We start from the raw sequence: 18,304 nt of genomic DNA, 5'->3' as shown, positions 1-18,304 counted from the left end.
GTATTTATCAGTGTCTGTCACATGCTACTTTAATCAGATGAATTCACTTGTATGCTGCCAGCTAATACCCAGAAACATATATCATTACCGTTTAATGACAGACCCTCGTATCTAGTAATTTAATATTTGTTACATATCTCAAGTTCCGAGTCATTTGGCTTCAGTTCATCAGAGATGTCACTGTGCTTCAGTGATTCAGGAAAAAGGAAGATCGACACGGAGACTTCTGTTCTTATCTGCCATATACAGTAGCTTTTATTGTTGTTGTTTCAAAACTCTGGAGCATAAGCAACAATTTAAAAAAAGATTTGAATACTGCCTGTGAGAGAATGATGCATTGATTAGAAGTTTGTGTGCACTGTCATTTTACAATTGTAATGAAATAAACTGCCCTAATTCTGTTGTATGGATAGTACTGCTTTTTGTTCAGAAACATACACACACATGTTCTTTGTCTTTTTCTTTATATGATATTCCATGTTAAAATAAAGCAAACACTTTGAAACTATATAATATAATATAATATAATATAAGGAATTATTTGAATGATTAATTTATCTGATTGTTATTCTCTAGAATGATCAATCAAATAAATGTATGGTTTATAAAATGTTAGAAAATTGATGATAATGATCACATTTTCTCAGAACCCAAAGTGAGCCCAACACTCAAAGATATTTGATGTATTCACATAGAAGAAAAAGAAAACTAGCCTATTCACGTTTGAGAAGGTTGCAACAATTAATTTTGAGGGTATTTTTGCTAGAAAAAATAATAAGTAATTAACTGAGTATCAGAATTCAATGAATAAACTAACCTTTTCAGCTTTAATATAATATAACAATCCATACAATTGTTTTTCATATACAATTCATATTAAAACTACATTTGTGCATGCTGTAATCAATAATGAGTTTACTTGAAAATGATAGTCTGGTCTAAGGTTTATTTGTCACATTTCATATGCATATGCACATTTTTTCTGCAATAGTCAAAAAATATTATAACAATCTGTGTATACTATATATTATGTATTCATGCACTTTATATAAAAGCCTATTCATTACTGCCATAGAAGCTTTATTGTTAATTGCATGGCATGCAATTAACAATAAAGCTTCTATGGCATTTGTACTTTAACTCGTGTAATTATTATTTCTTAATTTGGGTTTAGTAATACTGTAACACTTTGAGTTTCACCACTAATGAAATGTAATGTTTTATTCTAATTCATTTTATCATTAAATAGGACAGTGCAAAGTGCGCATGCGCAGGTTTGACAGCTAACCAGCCTAGCGCAGCGCACTTCACAACAGCCAGCTGACACCCACCAGTTAGCCACAGTGGACAGCGTTTCGCTTCTGTTTTCGGCAATAAATGAACAGTCGTACTTACGTGTACATCCTATGGGTGAGGCATAATTAAGAGTAATTCATAAAAGTATGGCGGCTGTACTTAAAAGCTCCTCGTTTGTGTAGCTAGTCAGCTAGCTAAAGTTGATAGCACGGGATAGCATCAACGCTAGCTAGCTAAGTTACAGCGGATTCTTACAAGCTGGCATCAAACGGCGTCAACGTCAACCATGGGGATACTTTTTACGAAGCTATGGAGGCTTTTTAATCATCAAGGTAAGTGAAGAGAGGTGTCATGGCTTTTTAACATGGGAGATAAGTGGGACTCGGTGCTCAGAAAAGGCCCCCGCTTTAAAAGCCAAGCCTGGGAGACACTTCTCCAAACATACCGCTGTATGATTCTCATTTTGTTATCATAACGTCTTTTGCTTTAAATGTTTCTGTGCTTTTAACACCGCTTTCACCCACACTATTAAATGTCAGTGTCAGGATATGGCTACATACTGGGCTCACCATCCCCGCAGTGTAACTTAGCTGTTACATTATTTATTCTCTCTGGGTTTGAATCTAACGTATGGGTGAAACCAAAGTCCCTGGCTAGTGATCTTGAATCATTAAACACATCAGGTCATGACGAAAAACCTCTGCAACACGAGTCCCGACTTATGGTGTCATGTTTTTCTGACGGGCTGCCTCGGCGGGTGAGCGGTGTTATGAGAGGAGACGGCGGCGCTAAACAGCAACAGTGAAGTCAGCCACATCAGCACAAAGCTCACTCAGGCCAACAAGGATCAATGAATGACTTCACAGTGAATCATATTGACTTTGTACCAGCAGCGTGTAGTAATCACAGCACCATATCAGCGTCATGTCAGGAGTGTACGTAACCCGGCTGGCTCCATTCACACTTGGCTTCTGTACAAGAACAATAAATACAGTCTCAATGGCTAGTATTGCTTGGTAATGACTACTAGATCATGTGACACACACATACCTGAAGGCGTCACACGCCTTCAGATCTTTGTACAGTATTTGTACAGTGATTTATATATTTAACAGCACAGTGTACGTGAATGCACCAAACACATTTAATTTCCATGTCTGCTGTCTCACATTAGAAATGTAATTATTTGCTGTTGCCTTCTATTGCCTGGCACTTTTTTCTATTAAATAATATATATTATAGGCTACAGTCACAGGCCTCTTTATTAGGTACACCTGTGCAATCTAATTCAATGCAATACAACAGCTCTGCTTTAAATTCTACATTAATAAAGCTTATACATTTTCAATTTTCTACTTTATGTTTATTATTGAGGTCATACAAAGTGGTGGTGTATTAGGGTTCTATATATTGAATGGTGTTGCTAATATTTTGACCACTCCATTAAAATACACGAGGGTGGCAAAATATTAGGAACAGCATTTAATATAATGCACCTCAGTACACCACCACCACCTAGTACAACCGTATTGAAAAAAATCCCCTTTTCGACAATTTTAACAAAAACTGACAGAAACAAAAACTTGAAAAAAGTAGAATTTATGGAAGAGCTGTTGTATTAGATTGAATTAGATTACACAGGTGTACCTAATGACGTGGCCTCTGACTATATTATATATTAGTCACTGTCCTCTGCTCCATTTTGCCTCCATCCGTTCAGTCCCTAGTGTGTGTAAAGCTTTTATTGTAACCTCTGGATCCCAGCCTCAGCTGCAGCTCCTTGCTTCAGGAAGTCTCACCACGGCTGCCCCCCCACCACACACCAACCCCCTGTTGATTGATTCAACGCAAAGAAACAGCAGAAGCTTTTTCCCAGCGAGGAAGACATGTGATTAGACACTGGGTATATTCTTGGAAGTTTTATTGCAGACATCTATGTGGTTAATGGCTTGAAAGCCTCTGTAGCAATATCTTATGTGCAGTAAACATTACGACATAAAGAGTTGACACACTGTTGGCTTTCAGATGGAGGCGAAACAATTAGTTGATTTAAGGATTAGTAGAATACAGAAGCAGAAAAGTAATCGTACGATTTTTTTTTTGGCAGTTGAATAGTTGAAAGATAAATGATTAAAAATACAAAGAACATCAGTTTCCAGCTTCTGTTATGGATCCAAGTGTTAATATTTGCTGGTTTTCTTAATCTTCTATGATAATAAATTGAATCTTTTAATTAAATGTGGGCTCTTGTGAACTGATGAGCATTTGAGACGCCTTTTCGGACTTTTTACTGAACAAACATTGAATCGAAAATAAACCACAGATCTAAAAACTTGTGTAAAGGAGTAGGTGTGTGCTCGAGGACTGTCTTTATCATATAAAAGTCAAGAAAAACCAACTTCAGTCATTTTCAATTCCTGTTCAACACGAGTGCCTGAAGTTTGTTTTTCCCTCCAAACCACAGATTAATTTATTATAAAGACTATTATTAGTTCTAGTCTCACTTTCAAATGATGAGTGATTTTTAAAGTACTTCATCTCTCATTTTCTAAGACTTTTTCACCTGGTTGGGGGTTGTGGTAGAACCTGTTACCCAAATACAATAAATCATCAGTCTATAACACGCTAACACACATGGAGCACTTTATCTGTAAGCCTTCATGTCTTTGAAATTGCGGTGCTCCATATTCAAAGGTGTTAACAGCTGGCACAAACATGAACTTTATACTCATAATCAAGCGTTTCACTTCTGTCTCACTTGGCTGCACGAGAACCAACTTCTGACCCTGGCATAGTGAGGCGCGTGTTACGTCTGTGCATGTTTGCCGAATCTATATATTTTTGCTGAATGAACATTACTCTGCATCTTTGCTGCTCTTTTGTTTAGGCTCGACACGATAGAACACATAGATAAGCCACGCGTTTGGGTCACGCTCCGTTCTGTTTGCAGCTGCCTTCGCACCTTCTGCGTTGGTGAGGTTTTTAGTTTAGCTTCAAGCAGTTGCAGCTTAACTGTATGTGGTAAATGTTCACATGTAGTGTTTTTTACAGGCAGACAGGTGCTGAAGTTTGTACATCTTTTAAGGAGGTTGGGTAGTATTAGATAAATGTACAAATTGACCCAGTTTCAAGGATATACTGGGACTATTTAAAAAGTATTTGTTGGCCAGCGCAGTCATCTCATAGGCAAATAAAAGGAAAATCTTATTGAGGTAAGGTAAGGTAAGGTAAGATAAACTTCCCTAGGGGGAAATTCAAAATTGACACATCGGTAGCACTGTAATGATGAAGTGATACAAAATTAAATAAAATACTATATACTATAAACAATCTCTAAAATACAATAAACAATCTCTAAAATGATCTTTAATTATATAACTCTACAATATACATAAATTCCTTATACTATATACAAGTGTGCAGTGTTCCTGGGATTAAACAATAAGGACAGCCTCAGTCTTATTAGTGGGAGTGGGAGATACTGGGAGCTTTGGTGTTGTACAGTCTGATGGCTGATGGTATGAAAGAGCCCCCCAAGCGCTTTGAAGCACATGGCATTTAATTATGTTACATTCTTATTCTTATCTTAATTCAGTGCCTTAATTAATATCTTAAAGGTTGGGATTGAATTGCTGCCTATTTGATTCACTCTTCACTGTGAATTAAAGAGTGTGTCCTTGAATGCAGCTGCTTCCATACACTGGATCTACATCGTAATAGTATGAACAGCTTTAAGGACCAATCGGTTACTCTCATCTGTAAAGAAGTATCCAATCATGGACTCAAGGTGACATCTGCGGTCGTGTGTTTAGCCGAACCTCGGTCAACCAAATCTAGCCAAAGCTATTCTGGGCCCAGGCTTTCCTGACAATAGCTGTGTGTGTTCCCAAGTTCCTAAAACACTTTGGGCCTTACGTCTGTCTGGATGAGTTGGCTGTTAGACATAGCTGCAGAGAGTTATTCCAGCAGTATAACAGTAGAATGATTGAAAGACTTATCTTACAGGTTTGCATGGTATTACATAGGTAAAAAAAACAAGATTACAACCATGGGAAGTCATGTTAACAGTAACCAAGCATTTCGATATACTTTAACTTTGAATTCAAACTTACAAACTGTAAAAAAAACCACTTGCACAATATCCAGAAGTCAGCTTTTAGAGCCCTGTAAGCTCTTATCAGCAGCAGACCAAACACTTCCCCAGTGCGCACATACTTGCATACCTTTCTGCATTCGTCGCGCGATCCTCGACCTTACTCGTAGACCAAACATAAAGATACATGTGATAAGCCACACTTTAAAAACATGCATAGAAACAGAGAAATGTAAGAGCGGGGGGACTGTGGGCTCGGTCTCTTTTACCGTCACGCTCTACTTTCTCTCGATTACCCATCGGGCCGTAAAAACATCAAGCGTTGTGCTCTGTGCTGTCACAAGATCACAAACATGGCACCTTTAATTAAGTTCCACATTCGACGCTTGAAACTGAGCAAAAGATTTAGAGAAGTGAAACCAACCAGGGCTTTGATTTCTGTGGCAATCTTGTGTCCTTTTTATCCTGTCCTTCCTTATACTTTAAAGAACATTCTTACTGTTGTGTAGTCATCATTAAGATAGCAATTCACCCTAATTGGCACATCTTGTTGAAGTCTTTTTATATGTAAGATCTCCAAAGCTGCTGCTGCTACTGGGTTCAAGACCACCCACTAACTCATCTGTAGCTGTGAAAGTAGACCGCTCACAGCACCACAATGTCTCAGTGATGCTAGACAATTTTAGTACTGAAGGATAGTGTTGGACACAAAAAAAAGGGGCCGTTGTTCGAAGCGCACAATGCTGCGCCGCATCGAAAGACATCTTTTTAACAGATTACTCGGCCGAGTTGGCAAAAGAGTCGCACATCAGTCAGTCGCCCTCACTTGATGTCAGTGTGAGCTCTGTGAGTCCTTTGTGAGTCTAAGTGTCTTTTATTGCCTTTCAGAGCACAAAGTCATCATTGTGGGGCTGGACAATGCTGGCAAGACCACGATTCTTTACCAGTTGTGAGTATCCAAATTTTGCACCGTCAGCTCAATTGATTCTCACATGTTTATCTCTCCGTATCATCACAAATGCCTTAAATGTTTTGTTTTTATTTAAATAGTTCAATGAATGAGGTGGTGCACACCTCTCCTACTATTGGGAGCAACGTGGAGGAGATTGTGGTCAACAACACCCACTTCCTGATGTGGGACATCGGGGGCCAGGAGTCATTAAGGTCATCATGGAATACATACTACACAAACACAGAGGTAATAACCGGTTATGCTGACTCACCGTTAAGGTACAAGTTTGGAGTTCATGTCTGTCAGGTTTTAAATGAAAAGTAATTGTGTGGTATCCTATTGCATCTATTTATAGTCAGCAGCAGTTTGAATTGTAGCTGCAAAGGAATTGTTGCTGTATGGTTTTAAGTATGTGACTGTAAGTAAGTGTATTGTAAGTAAGTGACAATGTGTACAGATAATAAAGCTTTTGTCTTGTCTTAAAATGTGCTGTGCTGAGAGATAGGGCTACACCGATCAGTTGACTTATCATACAATAAAGTAATTATCAACATCATCATATCTATATATGGACTTATCATATGATACATGGACATGAACTTGATCATTTTTTAAAATCTCAATATTGCCTCACTTCACATTAGCAGCTAAGAGACTATTCATGTCACATTGGCTAAGCAAGTAGTGTCCTCCATTCCTCACTGTGTACGTCCTGAGTGGAGACTGTAGAAGAATTAAAGGTAAATGACTTTTATTGGGCTGTGCTTCTCAAATGTGGGACTTTTGTCTGCCTTTCTTTGTGTTACATTATAGTAAATTGACTAAACTTTGGGGTTTAGACTGTTGATCAGTCAAAACAAGACATTTGATGACATTTACTTGGTCTCTCAGAAATTGTGATGGGCATTTCTTTCAGTTTTCTGAGCTTTTATAGACCAAACACTTAATCATTTAACCCAGAATTAGCCCTACCTACTGCCCAGACCAAGCCCTGGCAATGTTAAAATCTTGTATTCTTTTCTTTCATTCTAACTTTGCTCTTATTGTTTCTCTCTCTCTTCTAACTAGTTTGTAATCGTGGTGGTGGACAGCACAGACAGAGAAAGAATCTCAGTGACCAAAGAAGAACTCTACAGAATGCTCGCACATGAAGTGAGTATCTGTAAAACTGATAATGACACCATCAGTAAGACATTTTATTACAATACATGTCCATTTGTATCGAAAGTATAATAGTGTCTTTGCATTACATTACATTTCCCAACTTTAAAGCATTGTTATCTATGTGATTTAGTGATTTCTTTTTTAATTTTGAAGGTACAATTTGTTATATAAACGTAAACAAAAAGTGTAGCCCGCATCCCTAAAATTCAAAACACAGGATTTGAGCCTGCTGTCACACTCGAATTGATTTAAAGCTCTCTTAATATAAAGAATAACTGAGTACAAGGTGAACACTAGATGACTATTAAATCAGAATTGTTCAAATCTTCTGATGCTGCTTTTGCAACAAGAGTAAGTTGTTACTCCTGTAGTCTGAATATAATTAGCAATGTTCCATCTGTCACTCAAATTCTTAAAGGGATATTTAAGTGACTTAGTACCTCCATAAAGTTCAGGGATTCACAAGACAGATTTAAAAGAATGAGGAGCAGAGGCTGAAATATTCTCACTTAGTGAACTCTGAATCCAGTATTTCCTGTAGTGCAATCCAATAATGCCTTTCATTCAAACCAAATGACATCATCAGGGTTTTGTGTTTTGTTTTTTTTATACTTTAGGCAACTCCCACCAGAGATCAGAGCCACAGAAGACAGACATTATAAAACAGTTCTCACAGGCAGAGTAGTTCTCCTTGTGATGAGTGAGCTGAAGTTCATGTGTGAAATCAGTGGAGTGCCACTTTAAATTAAGTGTGTGAATTGATTTCAAATATATGCAGGCAGAACAATTATGGATTGGACTTTCAGAGTGATTTTTTCCATGATGTGTTAATGTGGTTTTCGTCTACATATATACATTAAAATGATTGTCCTTTTTTGTACCCTCTCCTATGTCCTGTAGGATTTGAGAAAGGCGGGGCTGTTGATCTTCGCCAACAAGCAGGATGTGAAAGGCTGCATGTCTGTAGCTGAGATCTCTCAGAGCCTCCAGCTTACCTCTGTGAAAGACCACCAGTGGCACATTCAGGCCTGCTGCGCCCTCACCGGGGAGGGGTGAGTACTGCATGTACTACTCACTCATCTCATATCAGACTGTAAAATGTAAAATAGTCCAGGGTGCACTCATACTCCTCTGCTTTTAGTAAAAAAAAAAAGGATGTATAGATTAGTCCAATTCTGATTCATTTCATATAAAAGAAACACTAACACCCTAACAAATCAAATACATGCAATAACTTGAATGTAATCTCAGCTCTTCCTCCTCCATTATCTTAATGTGTGTCTCTGCTTTTCTCCCCCCCCCCCCCCCCTTTATCACCACCCGCCACCTCCTTTACCTCCAGGTTGTGCCAGGGTCTCGAGTGGATGATGTCACGGCTGCGCGTGAGATGATGACCTTTGACCCTCGACAGGGAAGCGCCGCCCTTTGCGCTCTGTTCTCTCTGCCTCCAGAAAACGAGCTTGAAATGAGGACGGCGGTTTTGGTGGTGGTGGTGGGGGCAAGGGGGGGGGGGGGGGGGAGTGGTGAGTGAGGTCGTTTGATGGATGGCCGCGTCCTCTTTCCTGCCGAAGCTGATGCGGGCAGAACGCTGCCGGGACGTTCCTATTCTTCAGTGATAATTTATTTTACAAAAAAGACTGAACTCGGAACACGCCCCGGAAAAAAAACAAAAAACATGTGACCTTTTTCAGAAGGACATTGGACGACAAAAGAGACTCAAATTATTTAAAATGAATTTTTCTGCACGGTTTTTTCCTTTCAGCGTAAGACGGAGGGGTCAGCAAAGTGTCTGAACTGCACCTGGACTTCTTCTTCAGCTGTGTGTGCATCTAGCCCACCGTGGCCTTGCAGTATTGCCGGACTGGCTGTGGCAGTTTTTATTGCCCCCCCCCTCCCCCTCCCCCATATGTGTACAGTCCAGTATTCTCTTTTAACGTGGTGCCTGCAGCAGAATGTTCAAGAAATGATGGTTGATGGTGACTGAAACATGCAGAAAGGAGGGTAAAATCACAATACGCCCTCTTCCTTTCAGTCCCTATGAATAATCAGTGAAATAAAGTGTTTTTATCTGTTTCAGGTGAATATGCAGCTTGTCATGAATGAGTATTTCTTTCAGGTGACTCTTATCTTTTGTATGATTTTGACTTTTCCCTCTGGACAATTGTGAGCTGTTTCTAAAGTTTCATGTCTGTGACTTCAGTTCTTCTTTTTTTAGTCCTTTTAAGAGGCAGAATGTGTCACATGAGCTCATAGTCTCTGATGCTTTTCAGGGAGCATGATGTGCAGCTACAGGAGTAGAGAAGAGAGGGCCAGAGGATTAAAATGCAGAGGGATTCAGGGAGAGAGAGAGAGAGGAAGAGACCAGGTCGGAAATAAGAGCAGCACACAGTGAGTGGTTAAGATAAGAATGAAAACACAGAAGAAGAAAAGTGAAGTGGAATGAATAAGAAGTACACAAACGGAAACCTAATTGCCTCATTTATCTAATAGGCCAACAGTTGTCTTCACAGAATTCACAGAAGTCATTTTAAGGAAGTTTCTTTTTACAAAGTGGTTAATAATTCTGTAATCTGGTGTCTTACCCACAATAATACTTTGACATTTGACATTTCTTCTCCCATGCTTTGGTCTTTTGATATTCCCTTCATCACAGCTTGCTACTTTCCTCCATTTTGCCCCATATGATGTGTTAGTTTACTGATAAGACAGAATCAGCATCCTGGCAAACATGAATATATGAGTTTTTGGGTTGCATGAGGTGTTTTGCATCTAAAATAACATTTTAAAACAGATACCAAAGCACAACCATGTTGGGGATCAACAGCTTTAAATGTACAACACACAGTATGTTGCATATGGTGTGATCACTACAGTCTGAATACTTTCCTTTATATATATTTTATAAGCATGATTTTCAATATGTCATTAACAACATTGAGCAGTATGTTACACTTTGTTAAAATAAAAAAATATTGATTGACAGTAAGTCAAATGGCTGTAATGTAAACAGCCAACAGAGAATTATCATCTGTAGCACGTGAGGAACTTTTATCTCATTATGTTTGGTTTTATGACTCATTTACTGTTTGGTTCAGTGTCAGTGATCTCATCAACCAATCATCATTGTCTACAGCAGCAGCAACAAGCTCTGATAAAACCCCCTGTGCACTACCTGCCCAGCACCAAACAGCTGATAAGTTGACAACTACAGTAGCTGGTGTGAAAAAGTCTGACATCTGGTAGGTAAAGACGGACAGATATTTTTCTCAGGGGTTAAAGACTAAACCAGTGCTAAAAGAAAAGTGCTAGACTGAAATAAGTGGGTGACAACTGACGATCCAGCTCTGGTTTAAGGGTAAAGAGACCTGAACAATGCGATTTATGGACAAGGGTGGAGATATAAACCAATTAACTTCAACACTTAAGTTTTATCACAGATGTAAAGGTGATGTCACGTCAACTCCATCTGATAATGGAGGCTACAAGATGCATCTGAAAGTGGACCTTGCTAAGTATTTGTTGTCAAAGTATATATATTTTTTTCTTCCTCCACGTATTTAAACATTTGTGCTGCGTTCATTGACATGCATGTTTAAACAATGTCAGTTCAGTCAAATTTGTTTCAGTTTGAGCCAACAGGTCAAGTATTGCAGCAGGTAAGTGAAACCCATATAATCAAAAACCAACATACTGTATGGTAAGTTCATGTTTACAATAATAAATAGAAATCCTACAGGTTTTATATTTATTTATCATCAATCCACAGTGCAATACAGGTGACCCGAGTGTCCTCAGTTTATTTTCAGTTATGTGTCAGCGATGGTGTCATAGACTATAATCAACCCAAAGATGTGATTGGAGAGTTAAGTCCGCTCTTCATCACACTATTTCTACATAATACAGACTACTTACAATATCTCAATCCTTTAGTGATAACAACAACTTTAGAGTATTCAATCAGTCTAGCTCTGTCTTACCAGCATTAACCGATCCAACAAGTCACTTGCCTTTTATAGCTCCAGAAAGGTCATGGCAGGTGTTTGTGTTCATCTGGAACTACATCTGATTGTAAACAACAGCCCATCTTCTTCCATCTTCTTGCAAAGTCATTCTGCGACTGACAAAATCGGTTTAATTTTAGGCATCTTACCTCACTACAATTCATTGTTTTCTAAGGTGTTGGGTGCGTCTGGCTAGGATTGATAGTTGGCAGTGTTGATGTTGTGGTTGTCTATCCTGCAGCTGTTGTGTACTACCCTCACTGGTGATGATCACTCATTTTTTCCAGTGACTAAGCATCATGTAGCCCCCCCCTTCCCTGTCCTCGGGTGTCCTTGGCATTGGGAAGTCATTCTTTTGACTGCTAGAATCATTAAAGGTTTGTGATACTCTGTAATGTGTGAATTTCAAAGGCGCCGAATGTTTCCACTGGCTGAAAAGTCTTTTCCATTGATCTAGTTTAACATGAACTCCATAAAACTCATTTTTAGTTTCAAATGGCATTTCACCCAGTGGTATCTTGCCAGTTTTTGGTTTATTTGTCCAGGTTTTGACATATTTTTGCCAGCATCTCAGTACAAACGAGCAAAATGCAAATTCATTTTTGGTATTGGAAAATTACATTTAAAAATTTCAATAGCAGAAACTGTCTCTCTGTTCTTCTGTCAGGTCAATCCACCTAAATGGCTGTCAACATTTTTTTTTTTAGAGGATCTACTTTTTCTTGAGAATATAGTTGTTATTTTGTTTTTTTTAATTATTCTTATTTTTTGGGCTTTTTTGCCTTTATTGTTCAGTTGGTGGCAGAGAGGCCAACAGGAAACGAGGAGAGAGAGAGAAATGGTATGATATGCAATTTTGGCGCTTTTCCACTACACCGTTCCAGCACGACTCGCCTCGACTCGCCTCGGTTCTTTTTGCGTTTCCACTAGGGAAAGTACCTGGTACCTGGTCCTTTTTTAGTACCTGCCCTGGTGAGGTTCCAAGCGAGCCAAGCCGGTACTAAAATGTGACGTCGACACACTGCTGGCCGCTGATTGGTCAGAAGAGTTGTCGCTGGAAGCGTCATGAGCCGTCCCACACAAGAATTAAACCCGGCATTTTTAAATACCGGCAGCAGCGTTACAACCATAGTTACAGCCATACGGCTCAATTTTCTTGTTTGTGTGAGACAGAAAGCCTCATACAGCAGCAAGTACACCACTGCCTCAATGCCCTCCATTGTTTATGTGTTTTGTGTCGCGTATAAAACGAAGTCACGGCAGTTTCGCGGAGCCGTGCTACGACGACCCCGCCCACGTTGAGTAGGTACTTTTTTTGTAATGGAAAAGGAACCGTACCGAGTCGAGTCGAGCCGAGCCGAGGCGAGTCGTGCTGCAACTGTAGTGGAAAAGCGCCAAAAGGTACCTTGGTGGACTTGAACCAGGGACATTGCAGGTATGTGGCATGCACTGTAATCACTAAGCTACGAGGGCACTCTAAGAATATAGTTTTAATAAAAACAGTCAACTGTGAGATTTAAGATAAATAACTAAAAACATGTACAGTACACATAAAACTGAAATTATCTACATGGCCAAATTCCATAAGATAGATGTGAGATTTTGTTATAATTTGGATTTAAGGGCCTTATAATAGATGGCTACTTCTTCAGTTTTTCAGATTAGATGCGATCTGAACTGCAGGGATGTTGGTAATGAGGACCAACCAGCAGCAGCAGCAGTCATCCAGTGCATCACAGACTGGAGGGCCATTACCGCATTCAGAGGGAGAGAGGGAGACATTCAGCTGCTGCTGTCCATCTTGGCCCCAGGGTAGCACCCTGCTTCTGGCACAAAGAGAGAGAGTAAAGATATGACATACCAGAAAGATACAGTAAGAGCACATCATGTAAAGAGAAAACGTGCAAAGTCCTGCGGCACCAAATGCACAAGTTCAGACTTTGTACCATTTGCTCCTCACTTTATTCCAAATTGGTTTTATATTTAATCAAAGCTGCCACTGACCTCAACTGTATGGCTATACTATCTGGAAATAGTTCTTGGTGTATTTTTACATCTGAAATACTTTTTATACCACCAGTATTGGACAGATTGTGAAACAAGAGTAGGGGTCTACACTACTGCTTTGAAATTCAGCAAATTGGCTTTTTTGGACCTCAGTATCAACTCCATGTCCTTTAGTAGGGTTAAGGTGGTATGTCTCTGCTCTATTTTATAACATGATGTGAATATATATATATAGGAGTCATCAGCATCTAGAGCTGACCTATTGCTGGTAGCCATATTGTGCTTTAAGGTTTTATGAACAAACAAGACAACACAGTTGCATTTAATTGTCATTGCCACTGTGAAGGTAAAAACCTTCCAAATGTATGCATAGTACGTCTGCTCTCAGTGGTCTAAAATGTGTCTGGTCAAATCTCCTCAATCTTCATTCCAAAATAAGATGTCAAGACTTGCCAGGCTGAGTCATTATTCATTTATAAGCTTCATCCTTAATCCAAAGGGCATTGGTGATTAATCACACTGTATTCTCTCATACTGTCACATTTGTATTTGTGTTTCATACTGTATATGTGAGGGCATCTGCTTGTTTCTAATGTTCCTGTCTCAAAAGTCGGCAGTTGGAAGTTGACCTGATTCTAGACAGGACCTTGCCACCGCAGGGTCAACTTATAGATGACCTCGACAGATCTGCCACTCACAGCCGTGCTGGGCCTTCAGCTAGACTTCTCCTGATAGGCTCATACTAATATCTTTGCACATGACCAGACCTACTTCCAAACGTCTTCTGTTAACCAGACACATTTATCAACATCGCAACCAACAGTAACCCACTCACGCAGGATGGTACTGTTGTAGCTGGGCTTCACTCTTGTTTTCTTGAGACCCCCACCACCACCCGTGTCCCATTGCCTTCCTCATAACTGTACCGCTGATGCATTAGCCCCAACAGGTGCTCTTTTCCGAAAGGATCACTTAGGTATATTTAGATTTTGAAACATGAGAACACCGGCCTGTGATTGGCTGTGTCGGCCACATGATAACCTGGGTAGAAACTGCAGCTGTGTGCTGTAGCCTAGCGTTTCTCTGGAGGGAAGCTGGGGTGGCTTTGGCGGCTTGGGAGACCATTAAACTCTTTAACTACTGGTAAGCAAAGAAAAGGAGAAAAATCACAAATATCCATATTTTCTCCACTCTGCATGGCTTTTCATCTGCTTGGACTGTCATCTATTCCATCCTGCGCTGACACCTGGACCTTGGAGGATAGCTGATGGAGGACAAAAGAGTGTGAAGGCTCTGCTGCACAATAAAAAGGAGTAACCAAACAACTCAGAACTGCAAACTTCCCGCAAGATCTTATACCAGACCTACCTTTGGATGTTTCTCTTGGCAGCAGTCTGGCCATTTTGTCTACTTTCCAAAATCGCCTGTCTGGCTAGTTTGTCATTCTACTTGAAGTGTTCCACTTACTACTTTTTTGTTTTACAGAGAAAAATGATAATTTTGATTCAAAGAGAGGGCAATCAAGTGCTAAAAAAAGGGAGTTAGTATGCCATCCTATATTTAACCTGCAGCCTCAGAAGGCATTGCATCTCCGTTTGCTAAACAGAGTCAACCAATCAGGCTGTGGCATTAGCTTACATGTCAAATAGCTGAAGCACTGTTGGGCAGCTGTCGCAGACCTTCAGCCAGGAGGCCCAGCTCTCTGGGTTGTGTTGTGGCAAGTGAGGAAGGGGGGGTGGCTGTCACCCATTCAAAGCCAGAGGCCTGTTATAATGCACTCTCAGTCTCACCTTCCTAATCTGCCCTTCTCCCTGTGTCATTATTGATTTTTACACTTGTAGCACAGATCGAGAGGTGTTTCACACATTTTTTTATCACTTTGTTTAGGATTGAAGCAAATCACAAATTTGGATCATTTTGAGACCCTAGTGGATGGCAAGTGAAGCTTCCTAACTGTCAGGAAATACTTCAGGAATCTTTCCTCTGGTATGTCATGCACTTTGGTTAAACCTACATATGTTTTTTGTGTGTTTTTTTTGTTGTTGTTGTTACTCTAGCATTTGTTTGCTGTTTAGTATTCTCCTTGTTTGAAAAGCTAATTGAGTTCAACAGGGGATGCCTGGAAGCATCCTAAAATATCTCCGGTGCAGTTGTCCTTAGTTCTCTTGATTAGGTTCCTGCATGTACTCTTTAAAATTGGGATTTGCACTTACTGATAAAATATTTAAGTGAGCTCATGCTACGCTGTTACATAGTATGCTTCGTCATTAGATATGCTTTACAGCTTGTTCACTCAGTTTCCTTTCCATGCCTTACCATGTCATGTGTTGTTTTGTGTAGAACTTCTAAAACCGTCCCAAAATGGCGGAAATCGTGGAGGAGATTGTGGAGGAGTTTGAGGAGGAGTTTGAGGAGGAATATGAGGAGGAGGAGGAAGAGGTTGTGGAAGAGGTAAGTAGACATCCTGTCAATGGGTGGTGCATATTAATCACAACATGCACTACTTTGCTTCATTCGTCTATGTTGTCTCCGTCCTAAATGTGATTAAAAGCTGAGATATCACTTCAGATCTGATTCAGTAGGTTGAGGTTATCTACTGGATGTGCAGGTCCTGTGGCAAACCCTATGAATAGTTGAGTTTGTGACGATACCCCATCCAGTCAGCAGTTCATGGAACCAGTCGTCCATGTCTGCTGGTGGATCCTGTTTCAGAGGGACAACGTTTGATGGGTTTAAAACCCTGGATTGCCCTCAAAGGCTAACTATAAATGAAAACTATTTCAAACTGAGGATGGAATATTTTACTGGGACACTTTTACGGGTGTCTTGCACTGATACCTTTACCTGGGGTCTTGCACTATGACAAACAGAAACACAACATTTTAGATTATAAAACTACCAGATGCACAGGATAAAGTCATTCATTGCCACAGATTTCTGCAGATAAGGCCATCAGCTATCTCCAACACATTTAACCCACTGAACAACACAGTTTGCAGTTTTGCTTCAATGTAACACCCTTCTATGTAGCACAGATAGCACATTATTTGGATAATGTACAATTTGGGGCGGCTGCCAGCTTCTAGAAGTTACCATTTTATCTTTTGTCTCAAATGGCCTGTTGCAATCTTTCATCACATACCTCCAACCTCCAAGATTTCAGGATATTTAATGCTGCTTTTTGAGTCCATGTTGTGTATGAATCACTGTGTTGCTGAAGGTCTCTGTGTCAGTGTCCAATGGAAGAGTGAAAGCAGAAGGCTAACAGTTTAACCCAATATTTCCTGGTGAAATAGGGTTAAAGTTAGCCTCGTATTTCGTCCCAATTAATATTGCCGATATCTTATAGGGGAGTCTGAATGATTGTTTTTCGTCCACGCAACATTGCCTAAACGCACCCGCAGATCAGCTGGTATCATTTGACTCCTGTATAACATATCTGCTGCTTCAACAGATTTACCATCTTTACTACAAAGATGTAAATCGTTTGCGAGGCGAGACCGGTGGATACTCCTAAAATCAATACACTCTGATTTCACTAGACCTTTCATCTACACTGTGGAGAATAATTGCATTGTTTTGAGTAAATCGTAAGATGGCTTCATATTTAATCTACAGAATGGGGAGAAACATAATGCTGTTCAGGTTATGTCAGGTTAGTAAGCATTGGTAAAAAAATATCTTCACAAGAATTTAAACTTACCTGGTTTGATTATTTTCTAAATGAGTGCTTATTTACATTTTATTTTGCATTTCTTCAGTTGGCTTTATAAGTGATTAGCAGTATTTTCTTCATATTAACTTAAAAAATCCTTAGGCCGTTAAGGGGGTGGAGTGTAGAGTTCTCTGTCTGGCATCCAGACAAATTTAGAAGTGGACATCTACGGCACATTGGCAGAGAGATGGAGAGAGAAGTAAAGGGAGTGTAAGCGAAAGAGAGGGGGAAGTGAGACGAGCCATGGTGCTGTAAATCACACTCTTGAAAGCCTGGAGTGTGTTAATGACGTCACGGTGCTAGAAATTTGCTTAGGAGAGGTGGATCAGTGGGAAAACTACCTGATGGGGTTGTAGAGAGAAGTTGCTTTTGCATTGTTTAAGTGATGCATAATATCGGTAGGGCAAGTTGGGTGGTTTATGAACACCTATGGTTCTCTTCTGTCTGATAGATTCAGATATCCAAGCCTCTTACAAATGTTGATAAAACTGATTGAAATGTTCTTTCTCTCAGCTCTGGTTACTTCTAGATTTCAGGTAGATTTGAAGTGTTATTGGTTACCTTCCAAAGGCACTTAGCTTGTGTAATTTAGGCAGGCTGTAATTTAGACGTGCTATTCATGGAACTGTATGCTATATGTGGAAATGCTGCAGTACAGTACTGTAGTCTGAGTGACTTAACTGGAAAATATAGATTTAATTTTATAAGTTTTAATAAAAAAAATCATATTTTCTCACTTACTACTAGTGGTATCTAGCCATGCAGACTCTTTCAGGTATTAGCCTATATTTTGGGATATCTACCTTTGAGATTTCTGCTTTAACTCCAATAAACTGGAGGTGGTGCTTCCCAGAAACAGCATAATTATTACTCTAGATAACCCACAGAAACAACTGTCAACTGTGTCTATATGGGACTATTTCTTCATAAGAAAGTAGTTCATAAGAAAACAGTTTACATTGTGTTTTGTTGTGTCTAGAAAACAAATAAAAAAAAGGTCATTTTGGCAAACTAACCCTTTAAACCAATGAGAACAATATGTTAATAGTGAATAGACACAGGGCCTATAAAGCTGT

At 39.6% G+C, this 18,304-nt stretch overlaps 2 protein-coding genes across 2 annotated transcripts in view; both read left to right on the top strand.

The window, feature by feature from the left end:
• Positions 1–1,288: 1,288 nt before the first annotated feature.
• On the top strand, positions 1,289–9,570 carry arl5a (ADP-ribosylation factor-like 5A). The gene is made up of 6 exons (XM_062431592.1): positions 1,289–1,628; positions 6,278–6,338; positions 6,440–6,587; positions 7,410–7,493; positions 8,406–8,557; positions 8,848–9,570. The coding sequence occupies exons 1-6, from the start codon at positions 1,583–1,585 to the stop codon at positions 8,894–8,896; spliced, it is 540 nt and encodes a 179-aa protein (XP_062287576.1). The 5' UTR covers positions 1,289–1,582; the 3' UTR covers positions 8,897–9,570.
• A 6,304-nt stretch (positions 9,571–15,874) lies between these two features.
• The window catches only part of neb (nebulin), a 66,461-nt gene continuing 64,031 nt past the window's right edge, over positions 15,875–18,304 (top strand). The window contains 1 exon segment of the mRNA XM_062432233.1: positions 15,875–15,955. Coding sequence (XP_062288217.1) covers positions 15,875–15,955 — 81 coding nt within the window.

This window comes from Scomber scombrus, chromosome 13, assembly GCF_963691925.1.
Source record: "Scomber scombrus chromosome 13, fScoSco1.1, whole genome shotgun sequence".
Lineage (NCBI taxonomy): Eukaryota > Metazoa > Chordata > Actinopteri > Scombriformes > Scombridae > Scomber > Scomber scombrus.
Note: the sequence above shows the minus strand (reverse complement) of the source record. Positions and strands in the feature narration are given on the sequence as shown.

Excerpts from the sequence above, each read along its gene's own strand:
- arl5a (XM_062431592.1), top strand. The coding sequence starts at position 1,583 with ATGGGGATACTTTTTACGAAGCTATGGAGGCTTTTTAATCATCAAG. Across the intron at positions 1,629-6,277 it reads GAGGCTTTTTAATCATCAAG|AGCACAAAGTCATCATTGTG; the intron begins GTAAGTGAAGAG and ends ATTGCCTTTCAG. Across the intron at positions 8,558-8,847 it reads TGCGCCCTCACCGGGGAGGG|GTTGTGCCAGGGTCTCGAGT; the intron begins GTGAGTACTGCA and ends CTTTACCTCCAG.